General features: G+C 37.9%; 1 protein-coding gene across 3 annotated transcripts in view; it reads left to right on the forward strand.

Moving 5' to 3' along the window:
* nucb1 (nucleobindin 1) overlaps positions 1–18,935 on the forward strand; it is an 83,056-nt gene that overhangs the window by 37,056 nt on the left and 27,065 nt on the right. For all 3 annotated transcript variants that reach the window (XM_039774562.1, XM_039774561.1, XM_039774560.1), the window contains exons 8-9: positions 11,098–11,156; positions 11,268–11,360. In XM_039774562.1, coding sequence (XP_039630496.1) covers positions 11,098–11,156; positions 11,268–11,360 — 152 coding nt within the window. The remainder of the gene's footprint in view (positions 1–11,097; positions 11,157–11,267; positions 11,361–18,935) is intronic.

Raw genomic sequence — 18,935 nt, forward strand, 5'->3', positions numbered from 1 at the left:
TACAGAGAATAAACAAAAACAATAAAATATTGCTTGTTGGCAAATCCAACAGCATTTATGTTTAATAATTTGGATGCTTACCAAAAAATCAACATCCACTTTTTCCTCCACAGGTAATCAGGGATACTTTTTCTCTTGATATTTATTCCAAAGCCACCAGCATTCCATGAGTTATTGTCCAGCTCAGCCACTGAGGTAGAGAAAGAGATATATACGAAAAAAGACAATGAAAGTAAACTAAGAAAGAAACAGAACACAAAGCACTGCCATTATGTTGCACATTTCTCCCACTGGAAATTCAGTCAAAGAGCACCTAAACAATTCACTTAGGCTCTAGACCCTCATTCCCCAGCAGAAGTACTTTAAGAAATAATATCTGCAGCAGAAGAAACTAACATTATCACTTGCAACAGCAAATAATGCATTTCCAAAAGAAAACACCAACCCATCCCCCTCAACCCTAGTATTACTAAATACTTTCACAAAATACCTTCAGAAATATGCTGTGTGACTTTGAAAAATAAATAATAAACTGGGAACTAAAATATGACCAAGAGTTAACCTGAATAATATATAGGTCAAATACTGTTCTAGTGAATACTGAAGTAACAATTTTCATAATAACAAATACTTTTTATTGGCCCGGACAAACCTTCATATAACATAATGTTTAACTTATTTTGTTTTAATAAAATGTAAATTTCAGTACAGTAATCCCTCACTATATCGCGTTTTGACTTTCGCAGCTTCACTCTATCGTGGATTTTAAATGTAAGCTTATCTAAATATATATCACGGATTTTTCACTGGTTCGCGGATTTCTGTGGACAATGGGTCTTTTTAATTTATGGTACATGCTTCCTCAATTTGTTTGTCCAGTTGATTTCATACAAGGGACGCTATTGGCGGATGGCTTACAAGCTACCCAATCAGAGCATGTATTACATATTAACTAAAACTCCTCAGTGATATAAGATATGCTTCGTGCGCGGTGCTTGATTGTTTGCTTTTCTCTCTCTCTCACCCTCTCTGACATTCTCTGCGCCTGACGGAGGGGGTGTGAGCAGAGGGGCTGTTTGCACAGAAGCCGTTTGCTTAGAAGATACGGACACTCCTCTAAAAAATGCCGCTTTATCGCGGTGCTTCGGCCTACTTAAAAGCCCAAAAGCACATATTGATTTTTTGATTGTTTGCTTTTCTGTCGCGCGCTCTCTCTGTCTGACATTCTCTGCTCCTGACACGCACTCTTTGAAGAGGAAGGTATGTTTGCATTCTTTTAATTGTGAGAAAGAACTGTCATCTCTGTCTTGTCATTGAGCACAGTTTAAGCTTTTGACTAAATAGTGTTATTTCATGTCTAGACGGCTCTAATAATGTTAACAGTGTGGGAGAGTTTATAAGGGCTTAAAATATATAAAAAATAACCATACAAACATATGGTTTCTACTTCGCGGATTTTTATCTATCGCGGAGGGTTCTGGAACGCAACCCCCACGATCGAGGAGGGATTACTGTATAACGAACATCTTTTCGACCAAAAATGGTCAGCGAAGATAATAGTACAATGCAAAAAATACTTCATTCTGTGCCTACACTTTCGCATAGTCTCTTTCTTGTTAGACCAAAAGAAAGTGTTCAGTCTGTTGTGAAATTTCCAGTCTCGGGTAGTTGCTGCAAGGCTTGATAAGAGTTTAGAGGCAACATCATACAAACAGTTGAATTCTGAGTCAGTGCTCCACTGAGTGTCTCTGCATGGTAGTTGTGTTATATGCAGATACTGTACAGTTCATATTTCATAGCGCTTCTCAAAGTTTTCTTTGCAGCGGAAAAAAATAGTGTAACGCCTCATTTTCATTCTGATTTCATACCTGTATTTCTTTTAAAAAAAAGGTCACTTGTAATGTCTTACTTTCAAATAAAATATTTTTAGCAATTTAAGAAGCGCGGTTTTTTGTACAGGTTTTGTCAAGCCTGGGTCAGAGAGTTACTTGAGAGACAGGAAAGTAACTCCAGGTTTTCCAAGGAAAATACACATACCTACTTTGTTACTGTATAGAGATGGCATGTACAGTCTCAAGACGTCATTCAAAATAGAAGGTGTTACTTCAACACTCAAGCACATGAGATAGGACCCATGACATGAGTAGTTGTCCTGTTTTAGCTCCCAACTTCAGATTAGAGGAGCACCAGTGCTTTAGAATCACTGCTGTGGCAGACCAGGAGAGTGTGTGGAAGAGTAGGTCAAAGCTTGGTATTAAATATGAATAGTTAAATAGTTTTTAGGACAATTGCTACAATAAAGTTTTTGGAACCATCATCATCACCTGTTTAATGGCAATTTTCCTTGTTTGCTCAGGACAGCCGGTTGTTTTTTCTTTTTTTTTTCCTCTGCTTGCCGCAGTCATGGGCTCTTTAAGGAGAGACCCTTTTTTTTTTTCATATTATCGGACACCTCTAATCACATCTTCTTTAGCTTCAACCCTCCACTTATGTTTTGGTTTATCTTTTTAGTCATCCCTCCTCTGCCCTTTTGCTGCACATGTCCAATTATATAATATAATATATATATATATATATATATATATATACACAGTTCACAAATCACAGTTATATATATATAAATCACAGCAGGAAGGCACCAGACATCAACACGTCTGATGTATAGGGTGGTCCAGCTCTAATTTTGCAATTTTCATTACGCTATAACTCATTCAGTTTATTACATAGAAAATCTGACGACATGAAGAATCATATTCACGCCGAACTGGAATCATCCCTGCATAAATCAAAGTCATCCAGACAATCTGGATCTGCATAATTAGATCTGGACCACCCTGTACTGACAAGAGAAAACTTCTGCTATGTGCATAACAGTACAAGCAGGCTTGCTATTGAGAATGAATGGGGGCAGCGAGGGGCGGTTCATCACCAGCCCAACTCACAGTCATTTCCACTACAGTTTGCTGCCTGCAGTGTCTGCCGCACCACCCCTCCCATTCAGCACGCAGTCATCCGAGGCATTCTACAATGCTACCCCCCCTGTCGCCCCCTTCACCCTCAATGGCCTTGATTCAGCCACAACCGGGTCACCACATGCTGCATTACCAGCCGTTCACCGAGAATGAATGGGCAGCTGTGTTTGGTGGGCGGGCAGTGAAACCTCTTGCCGCCTGAGGAACACTACACTAAAATCGCCCCCCTCCAGCCTCCGTCCAGGCCAAAGATGACGGAGCGGCAGTTACTTGGGCGCATGCGTCACAGCTGTAGTCCCGTTCGTAGGTTGGGTGTCCATAACCTGGGAATTACCTGTAAATAATATTTAATGACTTTGTACCATAATTTAGGATAGGTTTCTGTGTATGGAATTTCAGCACAGACAAATTGATCTGTATCATCAGCAGTTAATAAATGCATGTGAGGCAAACTCCGTTTTTGAAATTCGATTGTGTAAATGTATGCTGTGATTTGACCAAACACAGATTCAAGTTATTTCAATAAAACTAAGACTTTCTGGTAAAACAATCTACTTACGAAAGTCGGAATATGTAGAGGCGAAGTAGCCGGTGGCATTCTTCTCAAGAATCAATGAATTTTTGGCCACTGCGGATTGCAAGTCATTGTAATAAATAAATCTGGCCAACCAATAGTTCGGGATATTGCCATTGCATCATGATATAACTGTTGCAATGCTCTTGGACTACCTTAATATGATGATGGTAATCTTACTGCTTTACCTACTTTGAATTTGTCGGAACTATTGATATTTGAATTTTGAACGTAATCAATGAGACCTTGCATAAGTTCCATTCTAAGTTTTGCTTCATTCGATTTAATAAAGGAGACAATTAGCTTCGACTTTTTGATACAAATTAATAATGTAATGTTGCGCTAGACATTGAGATGGCTGAAGTGGGTTTAAATACATTGGGATGTATCGCTAATTTTGACCCAAAATATTGTGTGGGTGTTATTTGTTTATCCGAATTAATGTGTTTCATATTGTACGACCATCCTGTTTCGCCACCAGGGAAAAGCAAAGGAAAGAGTAAAGGATCAGAATGAGGCAAATTATTAGACTGAAACGACTAATCTTGCTTTGCTTTTGGATTAACACGAATATCAACTCTGTCTTTGATATATCCGTCTTTCGAAACTATTATCGCTCACATTGTTTAGTTTTTTTGGTCGTCACATGTTGGTTTATTGTAAATGCGACTGCGATCTTTCGGGTTCATATAGAAATCCAAGAAAACTTCTTTGTCTGTGTTCTGCAGATAAATTTTGTGTAAAATGAGATAGTTGTGGACGTAGATTTCACTTTCACCAAACAACAAATCTTTTAATTCTTGCGGATTTGCCTCTTCTTTGGGGGAAAAAAACACTACTTTTCCCTGATTGCAACACAAATTAGACGATCTACAAATATCTGACTTAAACTTGAAAACCGAACATTATCAACATACTTTTGTCATATCCACCTATGTCCATATGTTCGATCTCTTTTCGTTGTTACGTTATTTTACCGAGTAATAATTTTCGTTTTTTAGTGCTAATGCGATCTTTACTATCAGTTTTTTGAGACTTTTGAATTTTACTACTTTCATAATGTCTAACCTGCTCTGCATGTGTATCACGTCACCGTTTTTGAACTTCTTTATGACGTTCTACTTTATCTTCTACTAGGTTTTCAATTCCTCTTGGTCCGGCCAGATTATTACTTTCCTTATTTTCCGAATTTGTACTTGGATTATTATTGTTCTTTTTTTAATTATTTTCTTTCCAATGCTTTTGGGCCTATTTTCGACCCACAGCCCTTTCCTTCTTCGCTTAGTTGTTGACGTGTCATCTAGAGCGTACAAAATTATTATCCAGAAAAGGACTACAACAAAGAAAGGAAACAAATAGATTGTATTTATGAAAATACTGTCCAGAAAAGCTTCTTTAATGGATGAAACTGAGGACTTTTCATAAATGACTTAAAATGAGGAAAATATAACAATTTATAAGTGCTGAGAGCGCATGAATTGTGTCTGACAAAAGCAAACATTCACACAAATGAGAGGTATATAACATCAGTTACCCACTGACTTAGACTTATTTTGCTCAATTGGAAGAATCCTAACTCACCTATTCTATGTGCCAATAGTGTAGTAAAGGCAATTATAGTTTGTTTGTCCTTCACGTTAAGACTGTCTAGAAGTACACCAAACACAGTTGTTAGTGGATTAGGAGGGATTGTTACATCCCAGCTGTCTGAAAGGCATTTAGATTTTGGTCCAAAATGATGTTAATTTGGTGCAGGCCCAAAATATGTGAACAAGTGAGGCTGGAGCTTGATTGTAGCGTTCGCAGGCTGGATCTTTCCCTGGAAACATTTTGGACAATTTTAAAATAGAGAGATGCGCTCGATATATAATTTTAAGTTGAATAATTCTATGCTTTGTGCACATGGAGCTCGAGTTAATTCTGTGTATTGCTATTTTCCACTCCTTTTCTGAAATATTGAGTAGGAGATCCTTTTCCCACTTTTTTCTTGGATCTTTGAAAGGGAGGGACTGTAAAATAGTTTTATATATTACAGAAATGCTGTCTGATTCCTCGAGACTGAGCTATATTTTTTCCAGTATAGAGGTAAGTGGGAGGTGAGGAAAATTGGACAGGTTCTGTTTAACAGTTTCTAATTTAAAGGTAGTGAAAGGAATGTGTTGCTGGCAAGTTAAATTTGGAGTGTAGTTGTTTGTAGGATGCAAAAACATTGTCTATGTACAGATCTCTAAGTGATTTAATCCCAGATGTTTTCCAGGTATTAAAAACTATGTATGTTTTGAGAGGGTGGGAAAAGGTGGTTCTCTTGCAGAGGTTACTGCTTTTTGTTTTCAACCAGGCATTTTTCATCACTTACCATGCACATCTGATTATTCTGATACTTCATTTGCTCTTGCTTCCAATATTTCTTCATATAATGTTTTACACTCTACTACTGTACTTCGATTTCCAAATCTTGAGACCTAGGACATACTTACTCTTCATGCCTTGTATTACAAGTAAAAGATGTCCTATGGCCAGCCATCTTTAAGGATCATTTTCACATTTTTCACAATGTCGCAAACAGTATTTCTTGCCACCAGATTCATATGTCACGATTTTGTTTCCCCCTTCATAAATTTGTTGTTGCATATACAGTGGTGTGAAAAACTATTTGCCCCCTTCCTGATTTTTTTATTCTTTTGCATGTTTGTCACGCAAAATGTTTCTGATCATCAAACACATTTAACTATTAGTCAAATATAACACAAGTAAACACAAAATGCAGTTTTTAAATGATGGTTTTTATTATTTAGGGAGAAAAAAAATCCAAACCTACATGGCCCTGTGTGATAAAGTAGTTGCGTCCTGAACCTAATAACTGGTTGGGCCACCCTTAGCAGCAATAACTGCAATCAAGCGTTTGCGATAACTTGCAATGAGTCTTTTACAGCGCTCTGGAGGAATTTTGGCCCACTCATCTTTGCAGAATTATTGTAATTCAGCTTCATTTGAGGGTTTTCTAGCATGAACCGCCTTTTTAAGGTCATGCCATAGCATCTCAATTGGATTCAGTTCAGGACTTTGACTAGGCCACTCCAAAGTCTTCATTTTGTTTTTCTTCAGCCATTCAGAGGTGGATTTGCTGGTGTGTTTTGGGTCATTGTCCTGTTGCAGCACCCAAGATCGCTTCCGCTTGAGTTGACAAACAGATGGCCGGACATTCTCCTTCAGGATTTTTTGGTAGACAGTAGAATCTTGGTTCCATCTATCACAGCAAGCCTTCCAGGTCCTGAAGCAGCAAAACAACCCCAGACCATCACACTACCACCACCATATTTTACTGTTGGTATGATGTTCTTTTTCTGAAATGCTGTGTTCCTTTAACGCCAGATGTAATGGGACATTTGCCTTCCAAAAAGTTCAACTTTTGTCTCATCAGTCCACAAGGTATTTTCCCAAAAGTCTTGGCAATCATTGAGATGTTTCTTAGCAAAATTGAGACGAGCCCTAATGTTCTTTTTGCTTAACAGTGGTTTGCGTCTTGGAAATCTGCCATGCAGGCCGTTTTTGCCCCGTCTCTTTCTTATGGTGGAGTCGTGAACACTGACCTTAATTGAGGCAAGTGAGGCCTGCAGTTCTTTAGACGTTGTCCTGGGGTCTTTTGTGACCTCTCGGATGAGTCGTCTCTTTGGTCTACTTCTCTGTGTCAGGCAGCTCCTATTTAAGTGATTTCTTGATTGAAACAGGTGTGGCAGTAATCAGGCCTGGGGGTGGCTACAGAAATCGAACTCAGGTGTGATACACCACAGTTAGGTTATTTTTTAACAAGGGGGCAATTACTTTTTCACACAGGGCCATGTAGGTTTGGATTTTTTTTTCTCCTAAATAATAAAACCATCATTTAAAAACTGCATTTTGTGTTTACTTGTGTTATATTTGACTAATGGTTAAATGTGTTTGATGATCAGAAACATTTTGTGTGACAAACATGCAAAAGAATAAGAAATCAGGAAGGGGGCAAATAGTTTTTCACACCACTGTAACTGTTTCCACTACATTACCAGTTCCAGAATACTCTCAGCCTATATATTCCAGTTACTGATGTTAATGTTCCCATGTACTACCTCAAAAAATTGTCACTACTTCCAACATTTGGTTCAAATTCACAAATATTACTGTCACCGTCCCCCAAGGCAGCCCACATGTCAGCTGCATTAAGTTGTCCCAAAACTCATCTTTCTGTTCATCATTTTTTGCCAACTAGTGGAGCAGCATATACTGAGACTTTATTCATCGGTCATTTTTAAATACTCCTTGTAACAACTGCATGTTCATTCACCCACTTCAACTTTACCACTTTGTCTGCCCTTTTTTTCTAACACATAACTCCCAACATTATGTCCTGACAGAATAAACTTCTACCTTCCACCATTTTCACTATTCATTCTTGTACCTTTACCTTTCCACATCTTCTGTACACCGTACACATCTACTCTCCTTCTTCTCAGCACTTGCCTGATTTTCCCTTAATACCCCAAATATTCCAAGCCCTTAAACTTATTTTCTATTTTTCTCTGTCACTGCCTTATCTTCTATGGTTCATCTAGGTTTGATAACTTTTTCTTTTTGAAATAGGCAGGTGAGGGCACTCTTGCTTTCCTTAGTGTAGCATCAAGGGGAATTAGAGCCGCGATTTTTAAGGCTGGTTGCCCTTCGTGATGTCTTTAGGATTCACAGTGGGAGGTCTGAAATTTGAAAGTACACTTAATGAGAAGGATTTAAAAATTGTAGTGGACTTATCATGATGTACTTCTTGACAGTGTTCAGACCTCATTAAGAAGGCTAACAGAAAGTTAGGCTATACAGCACAATATGTAGAGTACAAGTCTAAGCAGGTTATGGTGAAGCTTTGTAATGCACTGATGAGGCCCCACCTGGAGTACTGTATACAGCTTTGGTCTCCATAGAAGCACTAGAAAAAGTCATTAGAAGAGCAACTAGACTGATTTTAGGCCTGTAGGGGATGGGTTATGAGGAAAGAATAAAATAGCTGAAACTTTTCAGTTTAAACAAAATGAGATTAACCTCCTTAGTGTTGGACCCAAGCGTTACTTGGGTTGTGAAAACTGTGCTAAAAGGGTTAGTCCCAAGTATCACTCGGGCAACTGTACAGATGTGTCTTATGCAAGCGTTAGAACCGAGAATCACTCGGGCTGTAAAAGTGCTGTCAGTGCTGCCATTCTTTGGAGAAATTATATCTTAAGTGCAGGTTTTCACTAGTTATGAATTATCCACACTTTACCAACAATTAAGACTTTGATGAGAATACCCAGCACCCAAAATAAAGAAAATTTGGGAGACCACTATGTTGGGATCAACGAAAGTCTCACAGCTTATAAGGGCAAACGGTCATGGATATAGTACATCTCGTCAAAAAGAACAAGATTTGGCATAAAGTTTTACGAGCTTTGTGAATCTAAAATGGGATACATTTGGAATTCAGTTTTGTACACAGGGAAAGGGAGTACAATCAGTATAGCGTTGCTACATAATTTGTGCCAACTTTGGTAAATGCTCTGCTAGATCAAGGTTACTGTGTAATCATAGACAATTTTTATAGTTCACTAGAGCTTTTTGACATCTTGCAGCAAAGAAAGACTTAACGCATATGGAACAGTGCGTCGTCAGGCTTGCCTCAAGACTTTGGCAGAGCTAAATTACAGTGAGGTGCACTAGTAGCTTGGCAAAAGGGCAAACTGCTTCCACAGAAATTAAAGGACAATTAAGGTTTTTTTCTTCTTAGCACTGTACATAATGCAGCTATAGTCACTGTACAGGCAAAAGGCAACAAGCAGGTTACAAAGCCTTGTGTTGTGGTTGACTACAATAGCATGATGGGCTCCGTAAATCACGTGGATCAACAATTGACTTTCTATCCCATTATACTGTGGCAACAAAAGAAATACTACTAAATGATATATTGTCATCTGTTGGAACAGTGCATTTGGAATCGTTCATGTTATACAAAAAAAAAGCTGGTGAAACTGTATCTCTTGCAAACTTTACATGCTAGCTTGTAGAACAAATTATTGCTGCACATCCACTGTCCACACTACCACTAAAGAAACAGGGTCGACCCAGCACATCGAGAATAAATCCAGAGCATGTTATTTTAATGATCATAAACCTCCAACAGAAAAAAAACAGAATCCAACTTGTACCTGTGTAGTGTGCTGTTTAAAAACTGATAAATCTGGACAAAAAATCCAAAAAGAAACGCACTATTATTGTCCCGACTGACACTGGATTGTGTCTTTTACCATGCTTTAAGATTTACCTCACAAAGGACTCATTTTGAGATTATATACTGTTTTGGCATCATTAGTAGTATTATCATTACTGTTGTTATTGTCTTTGTTATAGTTTCTTTCATTATTATTTTTATTCATCTTTACTATTACTATTTATCATTATTATACTTTTGAGATTTGATAAAAATGTAATTTTTCATGCCAAAAAAATGCAATGCTTTTTACATGTTTTTTGGAATAAAATGCAACGCTAAGAAGGTTAAGTGATGATATGATTGAAGTGTTCAAAATTATGAAAAAAATTAGTACAGTGGATGGAGATTGTTACTTTAAAATGTCATCAACCAGAAAACAGAGACACAGTTGGAAGCTTGTTTAAGGGTAGATTTTGCACAAATAATACAAAGTTTTTCTTCACACAAAGAACCATAGACACATGGAAGAAGTTACCAAGTAGTGTGATAGAGGGTAGGTAATGATAATGTTAGAAGAATGTGTTATGAGTGTTAAAAGCACACTCTTCAGGCCATTGTCATGACTGTGTTAATATAACTATGGTAGAGAAATCATATGTGCAGGATAGCTAGTCATGCTTTCTAGTTTACATCAGCATTGCCAAGGGCGACAACAACCAAAACCTCTGGTATATCTTTGCCATTGTATGCAACCGAAATATGTATTATCCTATTTATTACTAAGCATGACCCATCATTCACTATATCAACCACTTGTATCCACTTCTTGAGGACCAAATGCATTTTCAAGACTGATTGTTCAAGTATATTGTAGTATTTTCTTTCCTTCACACTACTGGAAGTGTGAGAGACTGTGCGTATTAGTTGTTTAAAGACATCAATGTTACTAGATTTTAAAGTTGTTTTCATTATTTAATTTGATTATTCTCAAACAGTCAATAGTCTGTGTTGCACATGTTCTTTTTCAATTATATTGCTGTTTTGCTATTGTCATAACTGAAGAAAAAGAGAAGCAGTTTAAAGTTGTTCATTGTTTACAAATTTAGTTAAATACTCATTTGGCTTTGTAAAATTAAATACTTGAAATGTGCTCACTGGGTGGATTCATTGAAATGCAGGATAAAAGGACACACTTGAAATTTTTTTAATTGTTTATGTTGTTTCTGGTGTATGGTACAGACATTTTTCAAAAACTGATGTTCATGTTGTGTTTTGTAATTACTCCAGTCTAGAGTTTCAAGCTCAAAATATTTTCTTGTATAACACTTAGTTTATCTCTGCAGATACTAATGGTGATGGTGTTTTGGATGAACAAGAAATGGAGGCATTGTTCACCAAAGAGGTGATTGTTATGTCTTTGAAATTTCTGATGTTTTTCACCTGGTTCATTCTTCTTACACTTTGCCTGTCTTTGCACAATTGTAATCGTTGTCTACATCTTTCTTTTCTCCAGCTGGAGAAAGTATATGACCCCAAAAATGAAGAAGATGATATGATGGAAATGGAGGAAGAGAGATTAAGAATGAGAGAGCATGTCATGAAAAATGTGAGTCAACTGAGTGCCTGATTGTATTTGGTATTGCATTTTACTTATAATTGTTACTCTATCATGAATGTTCTTGCTTATGTATCTAAAAGTCTAGAATGTGCCTTTTTGTACTTTAGAAAGTCAGAGTTGGAGTGTGTGTGAGTCAGATAAGCGAGTAAGAGTTTCTCTGAAAACAAGACAATAAATTGGACAATGGACTTAATGGGTCATATAACATTAATTACCCTATCATCACACAGTTTGTCTTCTGATTCACTACAAATTCAGCTTTCCATTTTTGTCTGGCACTATGCAAAATAATACAAAATATTGTATTAACAAAAGTTTTAAATACAATAGGTAGTGTAAACATGGAACGTAAATATACAAATGAAAATTAAATCTTCATGTTTTCATTGTAAAAATGTGCCAGAAGACAGAATGAATAACAAAATGAAGATCAAAACCCATTTAGTACTGAAAAAGGTTACTCTTTCTGTCCTCACCGTAATAGCCCATGTAGGACTGTAGCCTCCAGAGTAACATTTCTTCAGTATTCTTTGTTTTATGCTTTCCATCTCCATCTCTGAACTCCCATTCTCCTTAGATCTTTTTTCAGATCATCCAACCATCTTTTCTGCTGCCTTCTTCTACACCAGTGATTCTTAACCTTTATTCCTCTTTCACTGTATAATGAGAATATGTGAGTGCTCCCCTACAGAAGCCTAGGCTTTTCTCAATTTTTACTTAATCACCTGATTGTGATTATTTGAAATGACAGCAATTATTTTCCATATTTGTATAGAAGTAGCTGGATGAAACAGAACTGTCACTATTTCTGTGTAGTTTTCCACCATGTAATTTTTGACTGGCACTCATTTAATGCTCAGTGTTGAGGAGCATTAGTTTTAAAAGTAACTTAATTACCTTACTCTTTACTTAAAAAGTAACTAAATACATTGCCTAGTTAATTAACATACAGTATAATGAAATGCTTTACAAACCGTGCATTACGTTTGCATTACTACTTTTTCTTTTGTATGAAAAAACTGCAAATTTCCTAAAAATTCTAAACCCAAGAACTTTAATTAAGCTAACTAGAAACAAAGCCAAATGTTATGTTCTTGTGTTTTATTAAGCTTGTGTCTAACCTAGGTCAGGATCTCCACAGGTAGCAGAGAGCTCTCTGAGGGGGCGGACTATTAAAAGCAGCTTCTTCATCGGGTGGGCTGGGAAATGCAGACAGAGTACTAGAATGCCCTGCGATCATGTGTTCTAGCCATCTGCTAAAGCACATTAGCTTCTTGGCTTATACCCAGTGTTGTTGCAATTTTCGCGGTTTCCCTGTTACCCTAAACTGGGTGGATTACATTTTCCCCATTGCACATGCAGGATAAATATGTATTCTTATAAATTTTATTCAATACTTTATGACTTGAAATGTCCTCACTAGCTGCACTTTTGCATGGCAACATGCCACCACTTGTATGCTCTTGGTTTTCTAGAGTGGTGAATTTTGAGGAGAGGCTAGTTTCATGGGTTCAAAGTGATGAATAAAGGGTTGAATGTGGGTCATCAAAGCACAAGGTAGACATGAAAAAATATTTGAAGTGCATCCCATCATCATGTAGGTCACCAACTCATGAGAGTATTATACTTGCCGTCCCATTACCACTTTTGGTACACTCCACCTTCTTTTTTACCTCATAAAGTCTGTAATAATAGCTCAACTGTTCTTCCATCAGCAAAATCTGACCTCCTCTGCTGTGATGTTGTTAGGAATGTGAGATTGACCAAATACTGTCACTTGCTGACTAGAAGAATATCAACTCGCTAGTTGAACAGACTGCATTAAGTATACAAGAATAGTTTTGGTGCTGAACTTATGCAAGCTTCATACGGAAGCATAAACCAGGCTTTACTCTGACAACAGCAGGCAACATCTTTGCAAAACAAAGGCAATATTTCAGCAAAATAATGCAGTTTTTTAATTCTGTGGGAGTGGCAGGAATAATCTTCCATTCCATAGTAATGCAGTAACGCAATACTTTTTTTTTTTTTTTCTTAAGTAAAGCAGGTATTTTTCCTTCAAGAAAATAAGTATTGCATTACCTTACTCGGTACATTAAAGAGTATGCAAGGTTCTCTTTGATAGTGAAGTTAGCTAGATAATGTGTGTACATTTTTGGAACAAGTACTGACTCTGAGAGAATGTTCAGTATTGCTGGCAACATTTTGACCCCTGTGAGATGTTGCTTTAAACAAGGTAAGGTAAATATTTTAGTGTTCTTTGCTTGAAATCTACCTAGCCAATGAGGAGTAGTATTAGCTGTTGGATGACAGGGATATGGTCTGTTTTGGCCATAGTAATTGTTTATTTTGATTATGGTCGGTTGGTTGTTACTTACTGTATGTCCTGCCCTGTACTATTTTTGTTTACAAAACTTAAAAGGCAAACAGAAAATGCAGTTTTTATTTATTTGCTCCAGCATTTAATGTTAATAAATTGCTCTTCTTCATTAGTTATATGTGCATTATTAAGTTATGATTAGACTTGCGCTGTAATAGTGTTATTAAATAAACAGAAGAAGGCAATTAAATTATTAACAGCAATATTTTGTGTGACGATTAATCGACCGATAAAATGCCATGATCACGACAGTCCTACAAAGGACATAATATTTATTTTCTTCTACTTACCCTCTTATACTTTTGCACCAGCCTTGACAAAGGTTCTTGTGTCCTTAAATTTATTAACAAAAGCATATTTGCAGCTATTGCTGTTACACTCCCTGTGTTTTATAAAGCAAAATGCTAAATTAATAATCCATTTCAAAAACCATGTGTTCTTATTAAATAAGTCTTTTTTTTTCTTATTTCTTCGTTATAACATAAAAGGAGTAGGCCATTCTAGAGATAAATAATAAGCACTAATTACCAAAATACAGTGTTTGTTGCTTGAAATAGTTTTGATATTTACTTATTTGGCTTAATTTTTATTTTTCAAATTTAACATAATATGATTAAGTATTTCTGAAAATAAAAAAAACAAATGCAGTTTTTATAATGAAGAAGTAATTGTTGGTGACATTCGATTTAGTCCTGGAGGATTTGTATCAGCATTTAAACAGATTTAACATGAGTGGAAATGCAAATGTGTTTTCTCCCCTCATACATAGTAAACATAAAAGACAGAAAACATCATGAAGTACTGTGGCAGCAGTCAGGCAAGCCATGGAAGGGTGGCCACCCCTGACACCTACACAGCTTTAAAAAGTGAACATGTGAGTGGCATGTTTAAAATCAAGTTACTATGTACTTCATGTGACTGCCACATATTTGGCATAAAATTCTTTAGAGCAGTGTGGCATGTCAAGAAGGCATGTCACCTTTTCATTTTTTTTGATACATCTTTAGATGCAGCCAGTCTAATTACATGTTTGTAGTGCTGTGCTTCATAGAGAAACAATACCAACTCCTAAACCCTGAATTGCTGCATGTGGGGAGTCTGTCTGACCATGAAGATGTATTTTAAAGCCATGTGTAGATGTAATCCAGATAAATTTGATCCAGATATGTAACATGTTTTGAATATTAGTAAAGTAGGCATCACAAGTTAGAATATTAGAACAATCTTGTCCACTTAATTTTTCAAAAATAACATCTAGTTTTGAAAGTCCTTAAAATATTATTCTCTACGACATTACTTGGTTAAATTACTTCATGTGTCTATGTTCTTGTGTGTGAAGAAAAACTTATAATGTTAGTGTGAAATTTACCCTCAATTGTGTCCTCATATTTTTGATGAACTAATTTTAAACAGTCTTAGTCCATTATACTAAATTCCTTTAGAAATGTAAACACTTTAATCACGTCTTAATCTCTTTTTGCTTAAGCTGAAAAGGTTCAGCTGTTTTAATCTTTCCTTATAACTCATGCTCTGCAGTCCTGGGAATCAACCTGGTCACTCACTCTTTTCTAGACTTTTTCAAGTACTTCTTTGTATTTTTTGTAATCTGGAGACCAAAACAGCGCACAGTACTCAAGATAAGAAAGCTTGACCATAACCTTCTTGGATTTGTACTCTTCACATTATGGTATGTAGCTAACATTATGTAAGCCTTCTTAATCTATACTAATAAAAGGCAAAGCCCTCACTGACTCACTCACTGACTCATCACTAATTCTCCAACTTCCTATGTAGCTAGAAGGCTTAAATTTGGTAGGCTTATTCCTTACAGCTTACTTACAAAAGTTAAGCAGGTTTCATTTCGAAATTCTACACGTAACGGTCATAACGGTCAATAACAGTCAACAACGTCCGCCATGTTGAACTTTCTTATTTATGGCCCGATCTTCATGAAATTTGGTAGGCGGCTTCCCTGCGCTTACTGAAACCAATGTACATACTTATTTTGGTGGTATGACGCCACTGTTAGCCGCCATATTGAACTTTCCAACGTCACTAATTCTCCAACTTCCCGTGTAGGTAGAAGGCTGAAATTTGGCATGCTCATTCCTTACAGCTTACTTACCAAAGTTAAGCAGGTTTCATTTTGAAATTCTACGCGTAACGGTCATAATGGTCAACAACGTCTGCCATGTTGAACTTTCTTATTTATGGCCCCATCTTCATGAAATTTGGTAGGCAGCTTCCCTGCGCTAACCGAAACCAATGTACGTACTTATTTCAGTGGTATGACGCCACTGTCAGCCGCCATATTGAACTTTTCAACAGTCTTTGTTACTTATGGGCCCATCTTCAAGAAATTTGGTACGCGGGTTCCCAACGCTAACTGAATCCTACTTATGTACATATATACGTCCATAGCCTGCAGCTCAGTCACCGTGTGAGGCGGCATTGGGTCCCCCATCCCAACGCCTCCCACGTTGTTGGCTGCCTGCCTATATAAGGCCGTCCGTCGCTCCAGTCTCTACATTCCCTTCCTTGCTTCGCCACGGGATTCACGTCTCCCTGCTGATAACTACAGCCTGTTTATTTAATCCACGGCTTATCCGCTGTTTTATTGTTCATTTATTACGATTATAGTTATTGTGTAGGTATTTTAGACTTACTTTATATTGTTCAGGTACGCATTTCCTTTATCATTCCAACCGTACCCACATTAACATGTCTATCGAGGTGATCACCATTGATCAAAGAACTGTCTCTTATCTTTTCCATTCTCTTTGTTACATATTGCACGGCCATATCAGGCTCACTCTTGATATCTGGAGAAACATTGCGTCTTATGTATTGAATGACTGGGACAGGTTCAAGGTGTTGCCTGATGACGGTACAGGAGATAATTATACTACACAGGAGCACTATAAGAGTGAAATGATTAAGCCCTTCACCTATGCATCTGCATGTGAGTTGATGGCTGCCGCTGAATTGTTCGGTTGTCGCTTTCAAGTGTACCGAAATGGCCAAATATTTTACACCTTTGGACAACCGCCAATGCCTCTTAAAAATCTTAGATTCACAGGTGACGATTTTAGTAGTGGACACTTTGATGTTTATGAATGTTTGTTTAAACTCTCAAAGACTGGATGTGAAGTTATCGATGAAACTGGTTGTATACTTACAACGCTTTACAGATGCCGAATGTCATTTCAACACAAGTCCTACAAATACTGTCGTATTACTATTACTACTCGTAATTGAAACAAACCATGAAACTCAAACTGATTATGACAGCAGCAATCCAAGCTGTGAGATTTGAAACAAGATTACTGTTCACATGGCCAGCTGTACGTTGCATGCTTAAGAGTATGCTCAGCGCACAGCTTGGTCATATTACAACCGGAGGGCCGAACTCACAATGTACATATATCTAATATATATAAACTGCTCAGAAAAATTTAAGGAACACTTTTAAAACACATCAGATCCAAATGGGAAAAAGTCATGCTGGATATCAATACTGGTGTGGACTGTGTAATGTGTTAGGAACGAAAGGATGCCACATCACTTGACAGAAATGAAAAATATCAACCTACAGAGGAATAATTCAAAGACGCTCTAAAAATCAAAGTGAAAAAATGATGTGGCAGGCTAGTCCATTTTGCCAAAATTTCATTGCAGCAACTCAAAATCATACTCAGTAGTTTGTATGGGTTTCCACGTGCTTGTATGCATGCCTGACAACGTCGGGGCACGTTCCTAATGAGATGACGGATGATGTCCTGAGGGATCTCCTCCCAGATCTGAACCAGTTCATCGCTGAGCTCCTGGACAGTCTGAGGTGCAACCTGGTGGTGTTGGATAGACCGAAACATAATGTCCCAGAGGTGTCCTATTGGATTTAGGTCAGGCGAGCCTGGGTGCCAGTCAATGGTAACAATTCCTTCATCCTCCAGGAGCTTCCTGCATACTCTTGCTGCATGAGGCCGGGCATTATCATGCACCAGGAGGAACTCAGGATCCACCACACCAGCACAGGTCTGACAGTGGGTCCAAGGATGTCATTCCAATACCTAATGGCAGTCAAGGTGCTGTTGTCTAGCCTGTAGAGGTCTGTGCGTCCCCAGACCATCACTGACCCACCACCAAACCAGTCATGATGAACAATGTTACAGGCAGCATAACATTCTCCACGGCTTCTCCAGACCCTTGGGCTCACATAGGCTCAGGGTGAATCTGCTCTCATCTGTGAAAAGCACAGGATGTCAGTGGTGGACCTGCCAATTCTGATATTTTATAGCAAATGCCAGTCGAGCTCCACGGTGCTGGGCAGTGAGTACAGGGCCCACTAGAGGCCACCCACATGAAGTCTGTCTCTGATTGTTTGATTAGAGACATTCACACCAGTGGCCTGCTGGAGGTTATTTTGTTGGGCTCTGGCAGTGCTCATCCTGTTCCTCCTTGCCCAAAGGAGTAGATACCGGTCCTGGTGATGGGTTAAGGACCTTCTACAGCCCTGTCCAACTCTCCTAGAGTAACTGCCTATCGCCTTGGATCACCTCCATGCCCTTGAGACTGTGCTGGGAGACATAGCAAACCTTCTGGCAATGGCACATATTGATGTGCCATCCTGGAGAAGTTGGACTACCTGTGCAACTTCTGTGGTGTTCTGGTATCGCCTCATGCTACCAGTAGTGACACTGATCGTAGCCAAAGGCAAAACTAGTGAAAAAACAGTCAGAAAAGATGAGGAGGGAAAGATGCCAGTGGCCTCCACCTGTTAAACCATTCCTGTTTTAGGTGTTGTCTCATTGTTGCCCCTCTAGTGCACCTGTTGTTAATTTCATTAACACCAAAGGAGCTGCAACTGATTAACAACCCCTTTGCTACTTAACTGACCAGATTAATATATATACACATATATTAGATGTATATACACTCACCTAAAGTATTATTAGGAACACCATACTAATACGGTGTCCCCCTTTCGCCTTCAGAACTGCCTTAATTCTACGTGGCATTGATTCAACAAGGTGCTGAAAGCATTCTTTAGAAATGTTGGCCCATATTGATAGGATAGCATCTTGCAGTTAATGGAGATTTGTGGGATGCACATCCAGGGCATGAAGCTCCCGTTCCACCACATCCCAAAGATGCTCTATTGGGTTGAGATCTGGTGACTGTGG

The sequence above is a fragment of the Polypterus senegalus genome, chromosome 13, assembly GCF_016835505.1.
Source record: "Polypterus senegalus isolate Bchr_013 chromosome 13, ASM1683550v1, whole genome shotgun sequence".
In the NCBI taxonomy this organism is placed as follows: Eukaryota; Metazoa; Chordata; class Cladistia; order Polypteriformes; family Polypteridae; genus Polypterus; species Polypterus senegalus.